The 20785-nt window shown below is 45.3% G+C and overlaps 1 protein-coding gene across 2 annotated transcripts; it reads left to right on the top strand.

The window, feature by feature from the left end:
• Positions 1-36: 36 nt before the first annotated feature.
• On the top strand, positions 37-20545 carry ap4m1 (adaptor related protein complex 4 subunit mu 1). Of its 2 annotated transcripts, none has more exons than XM_085421405.1 (16): positions 37-392; positions 892-950; positions 1163-1248; positions 1671-1777; positions 1901-1997; positions 3166-3276; positions 4509-4586; positions 5112-5174; positions 5385-5451; positions 6422-6475; positions 9069-9175; positions 9518-9609; positions 13043-13087; positions 13599-13649; positions 15431-15548; positions 16636-20545. In XM_085421405.1, exons 2-16 carry the CDS (start codon positions 893-895, stop codon positions 16825-16827), a joined length of 1326 nt encoding a protein of 441 aa, XP_085277531.1. In that variant the 5' UTR covers positions 37-392; position 892; the 3' UTR covers positions 16828-20545. The 2 variants fall into 2 exon arrangements, with proteins under 2 accessions (XP_085277531.1, XP_085277529.1); XM_085421403.1 differs by having other exon boundaries at positions 38-392; positions 889-950.
• The last annotated feature ends 240 nt before the right edge of the window (positions 20546-20785 follow it).

Genomic DNA, 20785 nt, shown 5'->3' with positions numbered 1-20785 from the left:
TACATTTCTAAATATTTTAACTTAAATTATCCTCCCGCACTGCTGGCGGCGCTGTGCGCTAATTGCGAGGTGATGACGCGGTTTGTAAACACTAACCTGTCAACTGAGATGCTCTTGTGGTGTGTGTGTGTCAACTACCCGGATAGCCGGGATCTAGCTTACAAACGAACTTTTTTAAATTTTAATTTCACCTTTTAACATCTTATTTTTGCCGTTTTGAGTTAATAAATGCTGGGTTAGCTCACTCGAATTCCCAGTTACGATCAGTAAATTAGCTTTCCTTACCAGTCATGGCTTCCTAGGGATAAAAAAAAAAAGGGTTAAAAGAAACCTTTTTACTTTTTTATTTATTTATTTATTTTTACATCTGTTTCCCCGGAGGCCATCTGTGGGTGAGTAAATCAGTAACTGCTATTAACCTCAGCTTTACAAAATGAGCGTGAAAAGCTAATTTCCGCATGCTAATGGCTTTAGACTGAGGTCGCTTACAGTTTCCGTCATTTTAAAATATTCTTTCACTTCTTCTAGCACATGCACGCATTAAAATCACATTTAAGGGTTTCTCGGATTATTTTGGTTCTAAAATCAAATTCGGCATAAGAATCATTAGAGCTGATTAAGGACGAAATATTTTATTGTCACCTGGGTGTTTGCATGAGGAGCTCTGAGGCTTCGATCTGCCTGAGGAAATCAAATCGTGGCCTCAGGTACTTAAAGTCTCCTCTTTAAAAAACAAACAACTTTTTCCTGATTGTACTTGATTTTATCTCCTTTTCAGTGTTTTTATTTAGTTACCGAGTTCTGTCACGTTTTGTTTGCAACATAATTAATTCATATAAGTAAATAAAGACGATTATTATTTTCTCATTTCTCCTGTGTGTCTCTCAGCAGGATGATCTCTCAGGTCTTCATCTTGTCCTCGAAGGGGGACCATCTCATTTATAAAGACTGTATCCTTCTGTTCCCACAGCTGGAAACAGCTCAGGACAAATGAAAGCTGTATGAATAACTGTATTAGTCCCCCATTAAGTAAACTTGAATTGTAAATATATTTCGGCAGTGCCGGACCTCCATACTGTCGGCTGTATGGGGACAATTCTGAATCTGAAAATGTGCTTTATTTATTTTGTGTGTAAACATCAACCTTGACCTGACCCACCAGTCCGTGGAGGAGCTGGTAACGACATTGTCAGTATTTTCTACGAGAAGGTCACGGCGCTGACCGGAGACCAGCCTCCGGTCGTCATGGTAAATAAATTATGGCTTCTTTTTATTGAGACACGCATACCTGCTGATTAATGCTCAGGACCATCCAAACACACAAAGTGGAGCTCAGACTTTTTGAAGGGTTTGTTAGAACAGTTAACCTGACAGCAGTTAGATTATTGGTCCGTGTGAGTGACTCGGACTCCACATGATGTTCTGGTGTCTGTTTTGGTTCATTTTATGTGTTTCCATGACGTGGTCAGCGTTCCAGCTGCAAAAGCTGTTGCAATGCAGCAACATCTGCTCTCTGTCCGGACTTTGTCCAGTCAGCTCATAATTAAAAACATTTAAACCAACAATGAGCAGCTTGTTCTCAGATTTCAGAAGAAGGAGTCATTATGTTTGATTATAATGCCAGTTATTTTCTCCTCATGTCTGGTTAAACATCTTTTGTTTTCCTGCAGAATCATAAGGATATTTACTTCGTCCACATCAGGCAGGGAGGACTGTACTGGGTCGCCACGACCACGGCGGGCTCCTCGCCGTTCACCATTACCGAGTTTCTCAACAGGTATGAGGTCATCCGTAAGCTGACTGCTTGTGTTTGAGGATGGCTGTGACCTCAGACAGTTTGAGGCTCTGCACCTGATGGTGTTACAGCTCCTGAGCTGACTGAGCATGCTCTTTGTTGCAGGTTAGCAGCTCTGGTTAAAGATTACTGCGGCAGCCTATCAGAGAAGTCGGTGCAGATGAACTTCGCCCTCATCTACGAGCTGCTGGACGAGATCGTGGTGAGTCTCCGTGCTGCCACCCTTTTGGCTACAGGTGGTGCTGTAAAGTTTTAATATATGTAAAGAAGGACGTAGCCTCAAACCTGCACTCTTACAGATATCCACCTGGGGAAGACTCTGGTCTGATTGTGAAGAAGTCTTTGTGAAAATGAACGTATCGCACTTTTTCTGTGACCTCTGTTAATGCTTCACTGATGAGTTCATGATCTCATTAATTTCCCATGAATTTTCTTCCAATTATCCAAAGTCGTTTTTCACATCGGACAAACTTATATGAAAGTTTTCCCGTTGGTGTGGAAGCAGTGTGGAGCTTGTTATCGCTCAGGTTTACAGCGAAGAGGTAAAAACATGAGCTGTGGGTGGAGCAGCATGTTTTCCTCTTCTGTAGTGCAGATTTAGCACCTCCTGCTCCATCTCTCTTAGAGGGAAACAAGCATTTAGGCTACGCTCACTCTGCTCAATTCAGATTTTTTTGTCTGCTCGTTCACACTACAAATAAAATGCGACAGCCAACGCGCTCTAGTGTGAACGCTCAAAGCGCCGCATGCGCAAAAGAAGACGTCACACACAACGCGCTCTGTTTAGACCCAGAGCAACAGCATGTGTGACTGATGGCCTTAATATAAAGACTTCGGACTTCACGTTTCCCAGTTTTTGCTTTAAGTTATTTTGTTATTTACATAATAATGTAAATAACCTAATAATGATCCTTATTGCTGTTTTAGAGGAGCGCTGCTTCAAAGGATAGCTGCAGATTATACAGTACAAATAAAATGTTCACGTTGTCTTCCCAACAGTTTCACTAACATCTACACTGGATGGTCAGGAAGCGTTTGCGATGTCTTCTCCGGCGCTGATAATCGGCGTCTGTCTTGTGTCGGTGACGTAAAAGACGGATTTAATGCGACGTGACCGTCAAACAGCAGTCGCTTTCTAAAACAGATATGTATCGATTCAGCACCACATACGAAAGTGACCCAGATCGGATTTGAAAATATCGGATTTGTGTCGTTCACACTGTCACACCATGATGGGATAGATGTGTCGCAGAGGGTCAAAAAATCGGCTTTGATGCGCTTTCGCCTGCAGTGTGAACGCAGCTTTAGTCACATTTTCGTTTGATGAACCTCTGCTCGTGTAAACACCGTCCTCTCCTTCTGTCTGTCAGGACTACGGTTACATCCAGACGACTTCCTCTGACGTCCTGAAGAACTTCATCCAGACCGAAGCCGTCACCTCCAGGCCGTTCAGCCTGTTTGACCTCAGCAATGTCGGCCTGGTACGGTAGCACCGCCTCGCTTGCTTGCTTTGTTTTCTTGACATTAGCTTCGAGGGGAACCGCAGCCATCTGTCCTCAGGAGGCATCAAAGTCACATTTTTGTTTTCAGATCATTCAAGGTGATTTGGCCCAGAGGAATAAGAACTGTCATAGCAACAGGATTAAAAACAGGAGTTTCGGCTGAATCAGGTGTTCAGGACGTTTGCTTCACAGTCAGAGGCTTTGGGCTTTTTTTCTAAGGCAGCAGAAAACAAATATGTGAGCCGAGGTCCGTTCGTGCTTTGTAAATCTGTCCTTAGACACACGGATGGATGTAATTTCCTCCAGCTGTCTGGTCTTAATGAGGCTCTGGCTGAACTGCAGACGATGTTAGAGTCGTCTAACCTGCCGAAGAAAATAATCTGAGCCATGTTTTTAAGGTCGGTCTTCTTGGTTCCATAATGTCTCGACACAACTGCCTGTTTTGTTTTCTTCCTCCAAATTTTGAGGCTTTAAGGACGGATTACTCTGTCAGCGCTGGGCTCCTCCTCAAATCTGTGACCTTAAGTCCGTGCACCCAGGGCTGGACGTTACGGGAAGACAGGTTTGACCTCCTCAGTGCACGACTCTTATTAGCTCTGCTGCTGAATACAAGTTTTTCTTGTTGTTTTATGTTTCTGAGCACTCCTGGTTTCCCATCAGCCCCTGTGTCTGGTTTTTGTTAAACATCCAGGGAACGCGTCTGTGCCGATAGTAAAGAGTCCCAGGAGAAATGTTTGGCTGGTCAAACTGGGCTGTAAAAGTTAATTATGTCTTGTCTTCAGTCTGTTTGACTGTTAGCAGCTCTGTGAGTTAGTAAGGTTGTGCTCGTCTGCCTCAAGAAGGCAAGTTTGATTTATCGTCTTCACCTTTATTTTAGAAAAGAGAGTTTATTTGAGAGCAGGAGCATCACATCACCAAGATTTACTGAGCAGTGGCAGCAGCGATGATCAGACACCAGGAGAAACTGAGGGTATTTGGGGTGGAGGCGGGTTGCAAAGCAGCTGGCAGACAGGCCCGCTGTAAAGTTTACTGTTTTAGGGGAAACACTTGTCTGTTTTTGCCTTTGAGAGCTAACTGTGCTGGAACAAAGACCTCAGAGCCTTCGTGGAGCTTTAATGGATTTTTATTTTTAGTGTTCATTCTGCAGTCAGCTGACAGTCTGCATTCACCGCGTTGTTTACCTTGTTTTTCTTTGTTTGCTGTCGTTGCAGTTTGGAGCAGAGACGCAGCAAAGCAAAGTGGCTCCAAGCTCTGCAGCCACCAGACCAATCCAGTCCAGCAGAGAGCAGGTAAAACCCGCACACCTGTGGGAGGGGAACACCTGAGCGAGAGGACGCCGACAGCCTGACAGACGAGTGAAGAACAAGCTGCTCTCGTTTCAAGTCTGTGGATGATCTGTGGGCTCGTTGCCCTGGAGTGGGCTTTTATCTTTTAGATAAACAAGCCTCAAAAAATGAAGGCGATCTATATTCATATACATGTTTTTGTTTCTGGTGTAAAAATGTTGATATTCTTTCATTTTTCCAAGAAGATGAGCTGATTAGTTTAAGACGAAGGTTAAATCAACATTCAGAACGCCTAAAGCCGAGGGTGAGGCAGTCGTCGTTCACCGAGATATGAGTTAGTAAAAGTTCAGTTAGGTCCGTTTTTATGGGAACGGATTTGCTCCGTTTTACAAGCAGGTTTGGAGGTTTGAAACTGACTGTCAGATTTCAGTAAATAGTCTGGTCCCAGCTGGACTGAAAACTTCCTGGAAAAAAACAGAACTTTTCATGTCCTGGCTTCTGATCATCTGGTCTGTGTGTGTTTTCCAGGGAGGGAAGAGCGAGATATTTGTGGACGTGATTGAGAGGATGACGGTCGTCATCGGCTCCAACGTGAGTAACATCAGCGTGAGAAGAACAGTCACACCCGAAAAGCTTAAAAATGGCCAAAAGTGTTTGTGGTGCAGTTTCAGACTCGCAACAAATAAGACTGAATACTCTGAGGAATGTGTTAGTGTCAAAAACATTTAATTACAAAAGATTTCTGAGGTGAATCAACCAAAACAGAGAACTTTGTGCAGAGCTGTTGGGTTTGTGCTGCAGGGACTTCTGATGAAGGCAGATGTGGAGGGCGAGATCAGAGTGAAGTGCTACATGCCGAGCTGCTCAGGTGAGACAGCTCAAAAAGAGGTTCAGCGAGCCACCAGGTGGTGTCTATGGAGGGTTCAGTCAGCTGGTCCCGTCCACTCAGACACATCCGTTGTTAGATGTGTCTGAGTGGATGCACTGAAACTGGATTTCCAAGGATCAGCAGTGGTAAAGAAAAGATGAAGCATCGTATGTCCTCCAGTGAGTTGGAGGATTTAAAGTCAGTTGATGCTCGCCGTCGACTCAGTTCCTGGCGACCGATTTTACTCGTTTAAACGAGAGGAAACAATCAGTCTTCAGTTTTGCTGAGATGTGAAGTCGTACCAGCAACTTCCCATCAAACAGAGAAACGCACAGCCAATCAAACACAGCTGTCATTAAGGTTGATGATGTCATAGGTGGCGCACGCAGCAGCCAGTCCAATGAGAAAAGGCTGCGTCTCGTTTATTCTGACTGGTGTTGATGCACTTTTTGTTGTTGTGTTTATTATTATTATAATGTGAACAAACGCGTCATAATGAGCCAATAAAGGTAAACGTTGAACTTTGAGCACAGGTCAGGTTTCCTCAGTCGCAGCTAATCGTCACACTCAGCAGCAGTAAAGACATCACAGCATGACAGCAACGACAACACTGCTAACTTAACCTGAACGTGAACAGTCCAGGTTCATGTTCTCGTCCAGCAGAACCGCGACCCAGTCAGGAACCATCTGCTTCATGAATGCTGCTGTTCGCTCCCTACACAGAAGTTCGACTCCCCCCCAGTATCCTCTAAAGAGAAGTTTTTGTTTATTTCCTTGTTTAGCTCTCCTCATATCTGAATTAAACTAATCCAGCAGCACCGAGTGAACCAGTACAACAAAAATGTGCATTACAATATCAAAATAAACGTCTTATACGTTAATACTTGTGATTTGTTTCTTTGTCTCTAAAACCTGAAGCGATGTCATCTTCTCGTCTCAGTTTGGTGTGTCTGTGCCGTCTCTTTAACAGAGATGCGAATCGGACTGAACGAAGAGTTCAGCATCAGCAAGTCTCAGCTCAGAGGTAAAAACGCACAATCACATCGCAGCCTTTCATTAGTTTATTGTATTTATGTTATGTTGTCATCACAGAGTAAATAGAATAGAATTCAACTTTATTGTCATTGCACATGCACAGGTACAGGGCAACGAAATGCAGTTTGCATCCATCCAGAAGTGCTTTAGTGATATAGATATATTACAATATATATTAGCAATAATATAGATATGTGAGTATATTACAGAAATGGGTCTATTATGGTATGTTATAATGTACACGGTATGAAGTATGTTGTGAATATTCTATAACTATAAGTATGTACAGGCTGTAGTGAGTACAAGCTATGTACAGGCTATGAACAGGATATAAATATGAAAAACTATACAGAATATGAAATAAATAACTTTACAGAATCTGAGATATACAGCTATACAGAAATGGGAACTATGCAAGTTGTAAACAGTTGTAGGATTAAAGATTATCGAATGTACAGAATGATTATTGACACAGAGCTATACAGTAGTGCAGTTAAGATAAGTGAGGGTGTAGATAGTTTCTACAGAGGCTATATAAAGTGCTGGTGGTTGTGAGTGGTGGTTCAGTCCATGTTATTATTGTGTGTTTGAGGGTACAGTTGTCCATTGTGGGTGTGTGTATGTTCAGTCCATGTGTTAACGTGGGTCAGATGTCAGGAGGCAGAGTTCAGGAGTCTGACAGCTGTGGGGAAGAAGCTGTTCCGGTACCTGGTGGTCTTAGTCCGGAGGCTCCTGTGGCGCCTCCCAGAGGGCAGGAGGGTGAAGAGTCCATGTGATGGGTGACTGGGGTCTTTGATGATTTTCCCAGCCCTTTTCAGACACCGCTTCCTGTAGATGTCCTTTATGGCAGGAAGTGGTGCTCCGGCGATGCGCTGGGCAGTTTTCATGACCCTCTGCAACGCAGAGCAGTTCCCGTACCAGACTGTTGTACAGTTGGTCAGGATGCAGCACATATGAAGTCCACGATCTGTGTTCAGTAGTGAACAGGCAGAAGAAAGGCTGCTATAAGCCCGGCCTACAGATTTGACATTAAAACTATTCTAACCTGCGAAGAAGAAAGAACCAGACAAAGATGGACTGCAGGGATGTGAGTTTGTACCAGTGAAGGGGATAAACAACAGACAACTGTGTCGTCTGCACAGAAACAGGATTTAACTGATATTACTTAGATATGAAGAAGAGCAGCCATCCGCTTCTCAGGGTCGCTCACATTCACTCCCACATTCATTCAGACTACACAGAAAGACCCCAGCATGATGGTGGAATTGAACTCAGGACCTTCGTGCTGTGCGCCAACAGTGCTGCCCATGAAGAAGAGCAGTGCTGCCACACTTCTAAGTGACAAGTAATTTGCTTTCAAAGTTTTTCACTATTGTTTGCAGTTCTGTAAGAACTGAGTCAGCAGCAACTATAACCTCCTTAAGCAGCATTACTTTGCAGTGACGGTTTTCTGTGTGACTGTATCAGGCTCTCACATCACTGTGGGGCGGTTTTGGTCCACTCTGTATTCTAGTTGTTCGTTCATGCAAAGCTCTCTCAGGTCTGGACTTTGACTGGACCATTGCAGCTTGATTGGTTTATTTTTCAGCTGTTCTGTTGGAGATTTGCTGCTGTACTTGGGATCATTGTCCTGTTGACGACCCAGTTTGGTCCAAGCTTTATCTGTGGGACTGATGGCCTCACATGTGACTCGAACACTCTGGTATGCAGAGTTCATCTAATCTATGGCGCTGTGTTCTTTTTACAGAGAAGAGGCTTTCTCCTACAGCCCTTACAATCTGTCGTGATCGTTGACTGTTAGCATGCTAACTGAGGCCTGAGCAGTTTCTCTGAGCATTACACGCTCTGAGCTCGGGGTGAAGTCCTGACAGGACGGTCTAATGCTGCAGACCAGCAAACTGACCTTACAGAGGTGATCACACTCAGTGGTGTGATCAGTGATTATCAGCACCCGGGTCAGACTTCCATAGTTATTTGTGTTTCTGACCTGATTCACACGAACTGTAATACACCTTTCATGCTGAAATGTTGCAGCCGTGTTTTTGTTCAGCGATCAAATCAAAGTGAAGTGTGAGTAGAAAGACAAAGTGAGCCGTGCACGATGTCCGTCCTCATAAACACAGAGCAGCGTTAAACGTGCTTCATCCTGTCGGTGTTATTAAAAACAGCACGGCTTCATTTCCTGCTGCTGTTTGTGTCGTTGCTTTTCACAGATGCATGTGTCTTTATTTTGGTATTTATTTGCTTATTAGCTTCACGGTGGATTTAAAGGTTTGAAAGTCGGCACGTACTGAGCGGGGCTGGTTAAAGAGTCCGGACTGCGGCTGGCGTCAGTTTATGGTTATGACTGAAAATGTTGGAGCGGATCTGAGCAGGAAGTCGGGAGACTCTGGGAGTCCCCGAATCCTGAAAAGTCTGGATTCAGATTAGTCGGTGATGTTTTTCAGACAACATCGTGACCCAGTTTTTTTGTGGGTCATGATGTTGGATCCACATCTGGATGGACTCCCATCACTAAGGCGAGAGGATGTGCAGGTTAAAATGAAGGGTGTGTGTGACCTGCCGTGTTTGTTCCTGTTCAGGTTACGGAGCCGCCGTTCGGGTCGACGAGTGCAGCTTTCACCAGGCGGTGCGGCTGGACGAGTTTGACAGCCATCGGATCCTCCGACTGTGTCCCAGCCAGGGAGAGGTGATCCTAATCCTACAGTATTACATACAGAGAAACCCAACAATCATATGAACCCCTATGAACAAGCACTTTGGCGACAGTGGGAAGGAAAAACTCCCTTTTAACAGGAAGCGACAGCTTTGCCTGCAGGAAGAGAGCTTGCTCCTCAGCACCATCAGAGTCAGCATGAAGGCGCTGCCTGAGCACTCACCTGTTGTAGTTTCAGGGTTACGTCAGCAGCGCGCTCTGGTTTCTGTAACACACTGAAACGTTTCACTCACATCATCAAATCAGACTGAACTCTGAGCGTGTGCAGTTTGTTTCTCGACTGCTCCTCATGCTCTTCATCTCCTCCTCTTGCAGCAAACTGTGATGCAGTACCAGCTCAGCGACGACCTGCCGTCTGCGCTTCCTTTCCGACTCTTCCCCACCATCGAGAGAGACAACGGAGGAAGGTAGGACCTTCAGACACATCGACACAAACTACATGAGGTTCAGAAACCTGCAGTTCCTCTAACGTCCAGCAGAGGCTCCAGCGGTGCACTGTCTCCTCAGACTCCCCAGTTAAAATGTGGCGTGGCCTCCTTAAACGATTCTCATAAAACCTGTAAGTTAAACGAATACTATGCCAACATGAAACAGGTGAATGCTGAGTGACGGACACATCGCTCACTCAGCAGCTGGTTGCAGGGTGAGGGTTGTGGTTGCACAGTTGTGCCAGCAGAGGGCAGACAGTCTGAGCAGGTGTTTCACCTCCTGCAGGCAGGTGAGGTTTGATCTGTGAAAGGGTGAGCTCCGGCGCCCCCTTTCAGGTATATTCGCCTGATTCTTCACCCGTTTGTTCACTCCAGGCTTCCCTGAGCTCAAACTGACATTTATCAGCCATAAAGGGAAAAATGTGCTGGAAAACAGGAAGCAGGCTGCTCCAGCAGTTTTCAGCCTACACCCTGTTAACAGGCTTTCTTCCATCGTTTCCTGCTGCTTTAGTGCAGCTCGCCTTCTATTCCTGTGGCTGCGGCCGCCAGCTTCATCCTTTATAGCAGGTCGGCAACCTTTCTGATGATGAGTGCCATCTAAAGTTTCCTCAGAGGTCAGTGTGCCATATGACTGCATTATCAATAAATTTAATAACGCTCTATATTAACAGTTACACACTATATAGAACCACTTTACAGAATTATATTTGTTCAGATGTTGGCAGCTGTCAGCGAATAGTTATCAGCTACTTTGAAACAAAAAAAGACTTTTTATCCATAACAGCAAATGAACTGAACAACAGAAAATACAAATGCTGTTTATGGCCTCCTCACAACAGTGATAAGAAAAGTAAACTGGGCCAATATGTTTGTTGATACAGAGACACACATGTTACTGTGATCTCTGGTCTCAGAGTGTCCAGCATTCAGAGGCTGCCTGAGGACTCATGTGAGAGAAAACCTGCTCACACAGACATGTAGAGCCAAACACTGTCAGTAAGGCCTCTGCAACGTTCTGAAGACAGGTAAACCTGTCAGGTAGTGACGTCCAGCAGGTGAAAGCTTTGAATGAAAGCCAACGCTGTGGTGACAGTGACGTACAGTCTTGTTGGTATATGTATGATTTCTATACATTTTACGTCAGATAAAAACTTTGGTTGTAAGATTTAGATAATTATTTGTTAAAAGTGAGACATTTTAAATGAGAATAAGAAAGTATGTCTTTGTGCCCCCCTCTCCCTGTTAATGCCCTGCCTGCCCCCCTGGCAACACTTTGCTAGACCCGCCCCTGCACAGACAAGGATCCTGGTGTTATTTGTCTCTCAGAAACAGTTCATAACTTCAACTCATCCATGTCACCTAAAAGGTAAACCTGTTTCTCCATCACCTGTTCAGCTCTGATGGTTCAGTAAGGACATCTCCTGGTTTCATCTTCATGTTTCCCTCTCACCACATATACAAACCGACATCATGACCAGCAGCTTTACAGCTGTGGCTCCAGCAAACATCAGCTGATACTAGAAATTAATATTAAATAAATTCTAAGAGCAGCTGATCAAACGTGCTGCTGTTGTTTAGCGCGACATCAGCTGGTTTCCTGTTTGTGGCGCAGAGAGAAAAGCCGATCAGCTGATCATTGATCAGTTTCATGATTGAAGTAGAAACAGAAGAGAGAGTGAGAGGAGAGGCAGCTGTGCAGCAAAGACAGAGTAACTCCAGCTTTGTGTCTTTTTCCATTCGAGCTGAAGTCCGGCACAAACGGTTCCTTTCCACCTCAACACGAAACGTGTAATATTTTCTCTGAATACGAGACGATTCTGTCTTTTTACGGGACGGTTGGAAACTCTACTAACTGACCTTAGGAATAAAATAAAGTTCACTATCAGTAACATCATAGCACCACCCACCTGTATAGAAACTCCGTCATGCTAGCTAGTAGCAGTACGAGTTATTGCAACTGACTGTAAAAAGTCAGCATAACGAAAATAAACTCCATGTAAACTTAGTTTATATCTGACCCAGAGACAGCAGGTCATAACTTCTTACCTGAAGTTCAGTTCACCTGACACTCGGACCAGCGGCCGCTTCAGGTCTCTGCTCCTGCCTCCCCTTCCTCTCATCCACCTGCTGGCCTCTGTGGAAGCTCCGTGATGCCACCACCAAACAACGGACTTATTTTTACATGTTGACCAGATCCTGACCAATCCACCACCTCTCATTGTTTATACTGTTACCAAAAAAAAAAAAAAAATCACCATCGGGCCAGTCCAGCTATGGTTGTGCCATCAGTTAACCCAGGGTTGCCGGCCCCTGCTTTATAGTAACAACTGCAGCCTCAGTGTGAGAGCTGTGAGCACAAAACTCAGTCCATCATCAGGCTGACAGCAGATTTACCCAACAGGGCTGTGCAGTGCTGACTGTCACACCGTAACCATGTGACTGTATTTGGATAAGAGGGGGAATACTGAGCCATCATTGAATCCCAGAGAGTGGATTCTGTTCATCATCATCATCCTGGTGACTCTTCAGTCTCAGGTGACTGCAGCTTTCCAACCATATAAACTCCACATTTGCATGATGAGTGAAATAACTCCACTGATGAACAATGATGCCGTGAGCTCAGTTTCATGATCAATAATATGCAAATGATTGTTGATCATATCAGCTAAAGCTGCCTAACTTCAGTTTGCAGCATCCCATCTGCAAACTGATGCTAAAAAACGTCCAATTAACATCCCAGAATTTCACCAGACCTGGAGCTCAGACTTCCTGAAAGGTCCGTTGGTCCAACAACCCGACAGCAGGATTATTATAGAAATGCTCCAAAAGCACCGACGCGCCCCTGATGGAAACTTTAACCCTTAATGCAGTTTAAACACATGAGTTATAAAATACAGGTGTGAAATGATGAGCAGAGAATGAAGAGTTTGTGTTTCAGGCTGTAAACATGTTTGTTTCTGGTGTGGGGACCCACTCACCGCTGTAGCCTCTAGTGGACATTAGAGGAACTGCAGTATAGGACTCTAGCTCCGTAGCTCAGGAACGTGTATTTAAATTGTAACTGAACTTAAAACTGAAGCATAGAATAAACTGATTATTAAAGCTCGTTAACCTAAAGTTAACCTGCTGACCTGCCAGCCTGTCTCTGTGTCTCTTTCATTTTATCAGCGTACAAGAAAACCTTCTGCAGTAAAGTCACATCACAGTTTACTGGCAGGCTTTGTGTTTCAGTTTTCGGTGACTAAAACTTCTCTGTTTATTTTATTTCTTTAGTTTTGACCTTGGGGAGATCAGCTTGTTCACTAACATCACACAGGAGCTCACAGCTTTACTCGGCACCATCATGGTTTTGTTGTAGCTGGTTTTATTAACTCTGGGACGTTCTGTGTGAACGAGTTTCTCCTCTCTGCAGGCTGCTGATGTACATGAAGCTTCGCTGCGATCTACCACCAAAGAGGTCTGTTTGCATCCCACATATTTGCACAGAAAGCGCTTCAGGTGGAAGCAGCAGACATGTTTGCTTGAGGCCGTCTGCAGGTGCAGCAGGTGTGTTTGAATGATTCACGGCGTCCGTGTTGGAAACTACACCAGCTGCTGTCGGCCAGACGCCGCTTTAAAGGGCCAGCGCACCAAATTAAAAAGGAGAGTTCAATCTGGGGAAGCAGTCATCAGGGGCTCACACAATCCAGAGGCATGATGGGAAGTGTAGGATCCAGTCTTTTTAGAGTTTGAGGATATGGGAGTCTCCTTCCTTTCTTCTCAGCTGTTTAAGATAAAGAAGGATTATTGTGATCTGAGGAGGGAACCGAGCAGAATAATGCTACTTTGACTGAATCACTGCTTTGGAGAAAAAGCTCTAACAGCTTTTTTACGATCACTGTAAGCAAAGCGAGGACCGAGCTGAGGCGTCAGTGCAGCACTCGGGTGATAATGACAGATGATGATGACGTCATTGTTTTGTTTTGCAGCGCCGCCATCAACGTGTGTGCCACCATCCCCGTCCCCAAAGGCTCCGTGAGGTGAGGCGCTGCCATTCAAACCAGCTGCTGCTTCTCATGGAAATCAGTCTGTATGTAAACGCAGCGCCGGCGCGTCGATTTCAATGTGACTCAGTTGTTGTTGTTCTGCCCGAACAGGAAGCTTAAGGCCAGACGAGAGTTCCTCGAGCCTGTGAAGAAACCGCGGCTCTTCTTAGAAGTGTTTTAAATAGAAAACAACATTAGCAAAGTAGGAGGGGCGGTTCTTATTTGTTAAGGAAAGTCATGGAAATCAAAGTCAGCGATGTGTGGAGGGCCTCGAGACACAGTCCTGCTGCGCAGTCACAGGTGACGTACAGGCAGCAGGGATGGTGTTGGTTTAGGTTCTCACGTCATGTGAAGTCCAAACCAGTAAAATCATAAAGACATCAATTTACTTAAAAGCCTGTCAAACTCAGCACAGATCACATGATCAGATCCCTGTAATCCACTGATCAGAAGGATTACAGGGCCGCTTTTTAATCACTGTGCCGTCATGTCAATGAAACATCAGGGATACTGATCGTAAGTCAGGTTCAGAGGGCCAACAACGAGACAAACCCTAAACAGGAACGCTGTGACAGGACACTTTGCATTTGGCTAGTCTCAGTGTCACTGCTGCTAGCAGGAGGTGATACCTGGACCATGTGGAGGGTGCACAGGTAGTCCAGCTCTTTGCTGTGTCTCCCAGCACAGGCTCAGGTCCTTAACCATCAGCAGGGCCGGCATCTGCTGCTTTGTGTCAGAGCGGCACACATCCCAGCAGGTCGCTGATGCTCAGAGATCAAGGTTCTTTATTTGTCACATGCATAGTTATACAAGTATAACTATGCATGTGACAAATAAAGAACCTTGATCTCTGAGCAAACAATCAGAAGAGGGTGGCCCGAGGGCTCGACGTCCTCTGGTGCTCAGTGCCCAGCACCGTGGAGCCCGACTTGCACTGAACCATAGAATAACCACAAGCTCCACACAGAAGAGTCTGGCAGCATTCAGGCCGCGGGGCAGAGGGGTCGTGGTTTCTCGCTCCATCCAGCCGTAAATCTTCCAGCAGCAGGCGTGAGCTGAGGTGGTTTCTGTACAGCTTGTGTTGATGTGGCAAACTCGCAGCGATGAAGTTTTCATCACAAAGTTTTAAGAAAAATGTTTCAAAAGTTTAAAGCTTTAACCTCCTAAGACACGAACTCTTTCACGGCATTTTTAATCTCTCTTTGCTCTTTGGCCTGATTGGGACCCGATGAATGTAAAAACAAAGAATTACCTGACTTTTGTTTTTGATGAAAATGAGATCCACGTATGAGGACATTCGTTTTAAATTTTGATAGAAGAGTGGCAGCATAACGTCCTCGTCAGTGGATATCAGGCCCTTGTAGAGCAAAATTAGTATTTTGGTCTCCAGACGGCTTTGAGCTGCTTGAATCAGAATGAAGTCTCATCTGAGGCCTTGCTTTACAAACTGCTGCCGACAGCTGCGAGTGATTGATGAACGTTGCGTCCTTCCTGTTGGACGTTACGCTCGCCGTGACTGGAGAGCTGAGGTCAGTTTAACGACCACAGAGTTCAGTTATGGACGGAGCAGCATTGTGGAAAATGACGGTTACATCAGCTGAAAGCTGCCGTCAGGATTACCAATCAAATCATGTCTGAAAGCTTCTCCGCCTCGCCGCCGCACACTGAGATTATGTCTGTAACAGCAGCCAGGTGACCTCTGACCTCTGGCGGGGGTGGTTTGCAGCAGGTTGTCAGGTGTGAATGAAGCCGCTCACGTTTGTTTGTTTGCTCAGTTTGTCGCAGGAGCTGAGCAGCCCGGATCAGAGCGCCGAGCTGAAGCCGCAGAGCCGAGCCGTCGTCTGGCAGATCGCTCGCTTCGCTGGAGGGACACAGCTCTCAGCGCTGTTCAAGGTAAATGGCCTGTATTTGTGTAGCGCGTCACACACACTGCTGATGGCAGCTACATTGTAGCCAGAGCTGCCCTGGGGCGCCCGGACAGAGGCGAGGCTGCCGGACACTGGCGCCACCGGGCCCTCTGACCACCACCAGTAGGGTGGAGTGGTGTCTTGCCCAAGGACACAACGACCGAGACTGTCGGAGCCGGGGCTCGAACCGGCAACCTTCCGATTGCAAGGCGAACTCAACTCTTGAACCACGATCGCCCCGTGTGTGGTGACCACATGTCTGGAAATTTGTTCATACTAACAATCAAATACACAAACTCTTGTGATGCAGGTCAAAATGAAACTTTCAAACACATAAATGTAGTTACAGACGGGCGACACTCAACCGCTTCCTGCAGCTTCACAAAAACGAAGCGCAAACATGGCCGCCATCACAGCAGTGACAAAAACGATCGGGAGTTCCAGTTACACGTTATTCTTCGTGCTTCACGCCCTCTGTTACAGCGTGCTGATCGGTCAGAGATTTAGGAAAGGACCTCCTCCCTCAGTGGCACCTGCCTCCAAACAACAGGCAAAGTGGTCATGTGATCACTGAAATCAAGATGGAGGATGGTGCAGTGATGTGTCTAATCCTAAGAGACGGTTCAGGTTTTAGATTTGTGCTTTGATTGAAGGAAACACAGTCCAATTGGAAAAAGCCTGAACAAGTATGGCGTGTTTTCACATGACTGCACAGTCCCGTGAAAACACGCTAATCTGATTCATTACCATCAATGTGATTAAAAAGTTCCAAGAAAACAGAAATATTAATAGAGGAAACGTTTAGCTTTACTTCCGTCACGCTGGCTAAACGCCTGCTCACACGGGCCTAAAGGCTGGTAGTGACCGCCCGGCAACCACCGGTCGCTAGGGACAAAAATGAATTTACCGAGAGGTTTGCGAATGTTTGTGCGAATCTCCAGACAGGTGTGAGGTGATACTGAAAGCCTCGGCTGCCTATAGTTTGTGTGAAAGATAACAAGTTATCACATGAACATATAAATTATTAACTAACGAGCACCCCCACCCCTCACCTCTGCCCCCCCTGTTTTCAGCTGGAGGTCCCCAGCCTCAGCTCGGCCTCTATGTTGGAGGTCGGTCCGGTGGGTCTGAGCTTCGAGCTGCCGAAGATCACTGCCACGGGGCTGCAGATCCGCTTCCTGCGCCTGTCGCCCATCCAGCCTGGCCCCTCGCAGCGTTGGGTCCGATACGTCACCCACTCGGACTCCTACACGATCCGGATCTGAACATTTGGATTACCTCAGCGATGATCTTACTGACTGATCACAGGACTGGAGACGAGACACGTGACATCAATAACGCAAATGTGATTCTCGCTGTTTCATCCTTTTGTGACTGTGTTTGGTGGTTTGTGCAGAATCGGAGCTATGTGCTGATTCAGTTGAATCATTTCTGCTCGGTGACCAGTTCCACTTCTCATCGTCCTCCTTGCATTTAACCTTCTAGGCATGACATAAAGTTGAAATTAAAATTGAGCTTTAGGACACTGTGTAGCTCTTTGTTTCCTCAGGGTGGATGGATGGTGGCGCTGATGATGAGGATGTAGGCATCCTGGAAGTGAAGAGCCAGCTGTTACATTTCCATTCAGGCCTTTATAAACAATCCCTGTTATTAGTTCTTGTGTTCTTTTTGCTCAAGTTCAAACTAAAGTTTAAACTAGTGAATTCCTTCACCTGCTGTTCATGCGGATGTTCAGGAGCTAACTGGTTTAATCTGACATTGTTTGTCTTTGCTAGTCCTAAAGTTTGGGAAAAAGAAGGCAGCGTGACTTCTTTATGTTTGTAAAGACATGCCACGTCTCATCCAAGGAGCTCCTTCAGTTCTAAAACAGGAGAGTCCTAGGTATTTAACCTGTTTGGAGTTGATCCTGACAGTCGCTGGTATGGGTCATTACCATCAGTGGGGGTTGAGGGCGAAACCAGCTTGGCACATGTGACGAAGCCTCTGCGTAGGTCACCGGTCTTACTCTGCAGAAGTCAATGACTTCGTAAAGAAAGCTGTTAAAGCTTTTTCTCCAAAGCAGCGATTCCCAAAGTCAGGAGTGCTGCAAAACCAGAAAATCCCGATCTCAAACCTCCACTCTGATCAAAGTGTGAGAGAGTGAAGCATTTACATGACAATTTTATTCAAAATCAGTCTGTTGGCTATAAACTGCTAATGTTACCCATTAGCAGTTTATATGCAAAGTGTTAAGGCTAACGTGACCCATCTGTCACTTGGACACAAACTTCTCCTGCATTTCAAGTTCACATAAATTAATATAAATATGTAATTGTAGTTTGTAAGTAAATTAAAACTGAATTTCTATGACACCTGCAGTACCGTCACGGCCCACTAGGTTAGATAACGGTCCACAGGACGAGAAGTCGTTGGCCCCCTGGTGGCCATTAAAAATGGTAAATGGCCTGCATTTGTATAGCGCTTATCTAGTCCATAGGACCCCAAAGCGCTTTACACTACATTCAGTCATTCACACACACATTCACACACTGGTGATGGCAGCTACATTGTAGCCACAGCTGCCCTGGGGCGCACTGACAGAGGCGAGGCTGCCGGACACTGGCGCCACCGGGCCCTCTGACCACCACCAGTAGGCAAACATGGGGTTAGCCCAAGGATATTTGGCATGCAGCCAGGAGGCAGCCTGGGATCGAACCACCGACCTTCTGATTAGTGGCTGACCTGCTCTGCCACCTGAGCTACAGCCACCCCATGAAAAGAATACAGTTTAAGGCACTTCTGGTTTCACTGTTAGAAAACCAACTTTTGGGGCTTATTCAGGATAAAATATTTCTGTTCACAAAGAACCAACTGTTAGCTCTAGATGAATCGAGTAAAGTGTCTGTCTAGCTTCAAATAAACGTGTTAGTCCTTAAAGTCCAATGAAGAACGTTCTGATCCAAACCTCATGTTGTGCAGAAACTGGAAGGAGAGACCGTTGAAAGCAGATGTTGTTAGCACATGTAGGCAGCACAAGAGCTACCTTTGAGCTACCATCTCGTGTTCACGTGGAGGGTCCGCCACATGGAGTGCCATTCCAACCCAATTAGTGTTAAGTGGATTATGAAGCCCTCGAAAACCGAGTGAGTGTTTGGCGATGCTTGATGCGTGACCTGTGACTCCACTCCTCTCGAGCGCGCCGCCTGTTCAGTGTCAAATGTAACAAACCTCCAGATATGAGTGGCGTGCTTTTATTCCCTTGGTAATTAATAAGAACTTTCAATAAAATGGAAATTTTGTTGGTGTATCTAAGGACAGAATTTCTGAAGTAATGCAATTAGTTCAAATAACTATAATTTTATTATGCTTTCCCAGAAGAAGGGAGTGGGGTTTTCCCATTGCTCTTGCTGTGACATCGCCTTTAGTCTGAGAGCAGCCTTAAGCGTCAAACTTTAACTGATATCAGTGTGTTAATAAGATTAATAGAAATATGGTATAAACACCATGTTTCCTACGGAGCTATCTGCTCTTTACAACAAGCTAACAGTGGGTATGTGTTTGATATGTCAAGAAATTAAACAGGATCAACAGCAAAATCTATTTTTCATTCATCCAGGTGACTTACCTGGATGACCTCATCGAGACCATTTTTTAATTTATTTTGGGATTAAATGTTCTAAAAGTGACACATGAACAAATTCCTGCGTCGTAAGAAATAAGTTGTTGCTTTATTGTACGCCTGCATTCGTGGTTAGAAACTTAAATGATGAAACATCCCAGTTGATGCTCGGTGTTCTGCAGCTGATAATATCAGAAATTAGTTACAAAATAGTTTGAAGTTGTGAAATGCGTGTTAAGTCTGGAACGAGGTGACAACATCTAATCTTTAACTGCACAAGCTGCAGGCTTAACTTGCAAATGTCCTGCAATGATGTCACAGGGCAAACGCCTGCATGTCCTTTTACAGCACAAACACTGTTCCTACAGCGGCTCAGAAGAACATTAACATCTATGGAGGAAATATGGAAGCTCGTCTTTAACACTACATTTAAATTTCAATCTAATAACTCAAAACTAGGGTTAGCCTGACACTCGGTAACTCAAGAAATGTTGTTTTAATAAGTCCAAATTTGAAGACAATAGCCCAAAATTGTGATTTACAGATTAAAGCCTGAAACCGTGTAGTTTATTGGTCAGGCACTCGGATAAGCTGAGGTGAAGCCCAGCAGAACAGGTTGGAAAAATGAAGCACGTGTCTTAAACCCGTGTTCTACCTGAAGACCAATAGATGGCGATGACTGTGGTTGCATAAAAAGACCTCCAGTCTCCTAGAGGCTTGTCACATGATGTCAGTCTGCATTCCTCCAGAGTGGTCTGCAATATTGGAGGTGATACACATTAGGGCAAAGTATGTATTCCCTCAGTAGTTGGTGACGGTTCCTGGAGGTTGTTAGCGTATGCCTGGTGAAATCGGTTGCAAGGAGCACGCTGCGACAAAAACGTCTTTGTGGTTGCTTCGGTTGCCTGTAGTTTGCATGGAAGATGCCAATTGTGGGCAAACGCTTTGCTAATTACTGATGTGGTGACGGTGAAACCTGAAATAGTGCGATGCAAATCAGAGAAGGGTCGCCTTCAAAGTACAAGTGATGGCTCAGAACCACGCCGATATGTGTCAGAAGGCACAAATTCCACTTTGAAGGTGAATCTTCGACATTTCTATTTGTGTTGCTTTTTTCACAGCTTTGCAGACACACGGATGATTGCAGCAACTTGCTAGCAACCAAAGCAATCGCTGATGAGTTGGGGAATACACTTTTCACTCACGACCGACCAGCGGTTGCCAAACGGTTGCAGACCAGTCTGTAAGGACATCACGTCTCAAATGACGGACAAGTTAAAACCATGTGGTTGGTGATCATGTAGACGTCTATGAGAAAAAGTCATTCGGAGTTTTTGGGCTCCGCTACTTGTTTTGTATCTTTTTAAATAAAAAAAATTACGTCTGTTTGGTACTTTTGTCATACTGTGTTTCCTGGTGTGTTATTGGGAAAAAACATCAGCTACAGTAAAGATCAGCAACTCCCTGATTTCTGTATCGCTTCATAATGTGGAGGACTCCTGGGGGCTCCTGAGGATCCGGGAAACCTGAAGCCTTGTGGGTAATACGGCCCTGGATTGCGGTGAACCTTAAACATGTCAGGCTGTTTAATGTGAATCATCTCCTGCTCTGTTTACCATTGACTG

The sequence above is a fragment of the Rhamphochromis longiceps genome, linkage group LG10 (genome assembly GCF_057381845.1).
Source record: "Rhamphochromis longiceps isolate RC_006_pf linkage group LG10, R_longiceps_female_GT1.1, whole genome shotgun sequence".
NCBI classification, from domain to species: Eukaryota; Metazoa; Chordata; class Actinopteri; order Cichliformes; family Cichlidae; genus Rhamphochromis; species Rhamphochromis longiceps.
This window is presented reverse-complemented; position numbering and strand designations above follow the sequence as displayed.

Excerpts from the sequence above, each read along its gene's own strand:
- ap4m1 (XM_085421405.1), top strand. The coding sequence starts at position 893 with ATGATCTCTCAGGTCTTCATCTTGTCCTCGAAGGGGGACCATCTCATT. Across the intron at positions 4,587-5,111 it reads TCCAGTCCAGCAGAGAGCAG|GGAGGGAAGAGCGAGATATT; the intron begins GTAAAACCCGCA and ends TGTGTTTTCCAG. Across the intron at positions 9,610-13,042 it reads GAGAGAGACAACGGAGGAAG|GCTGCTGATGTACATGAAGC; the intron begins GTAGGACCTTCA and ends TCCTCTCTGCAG.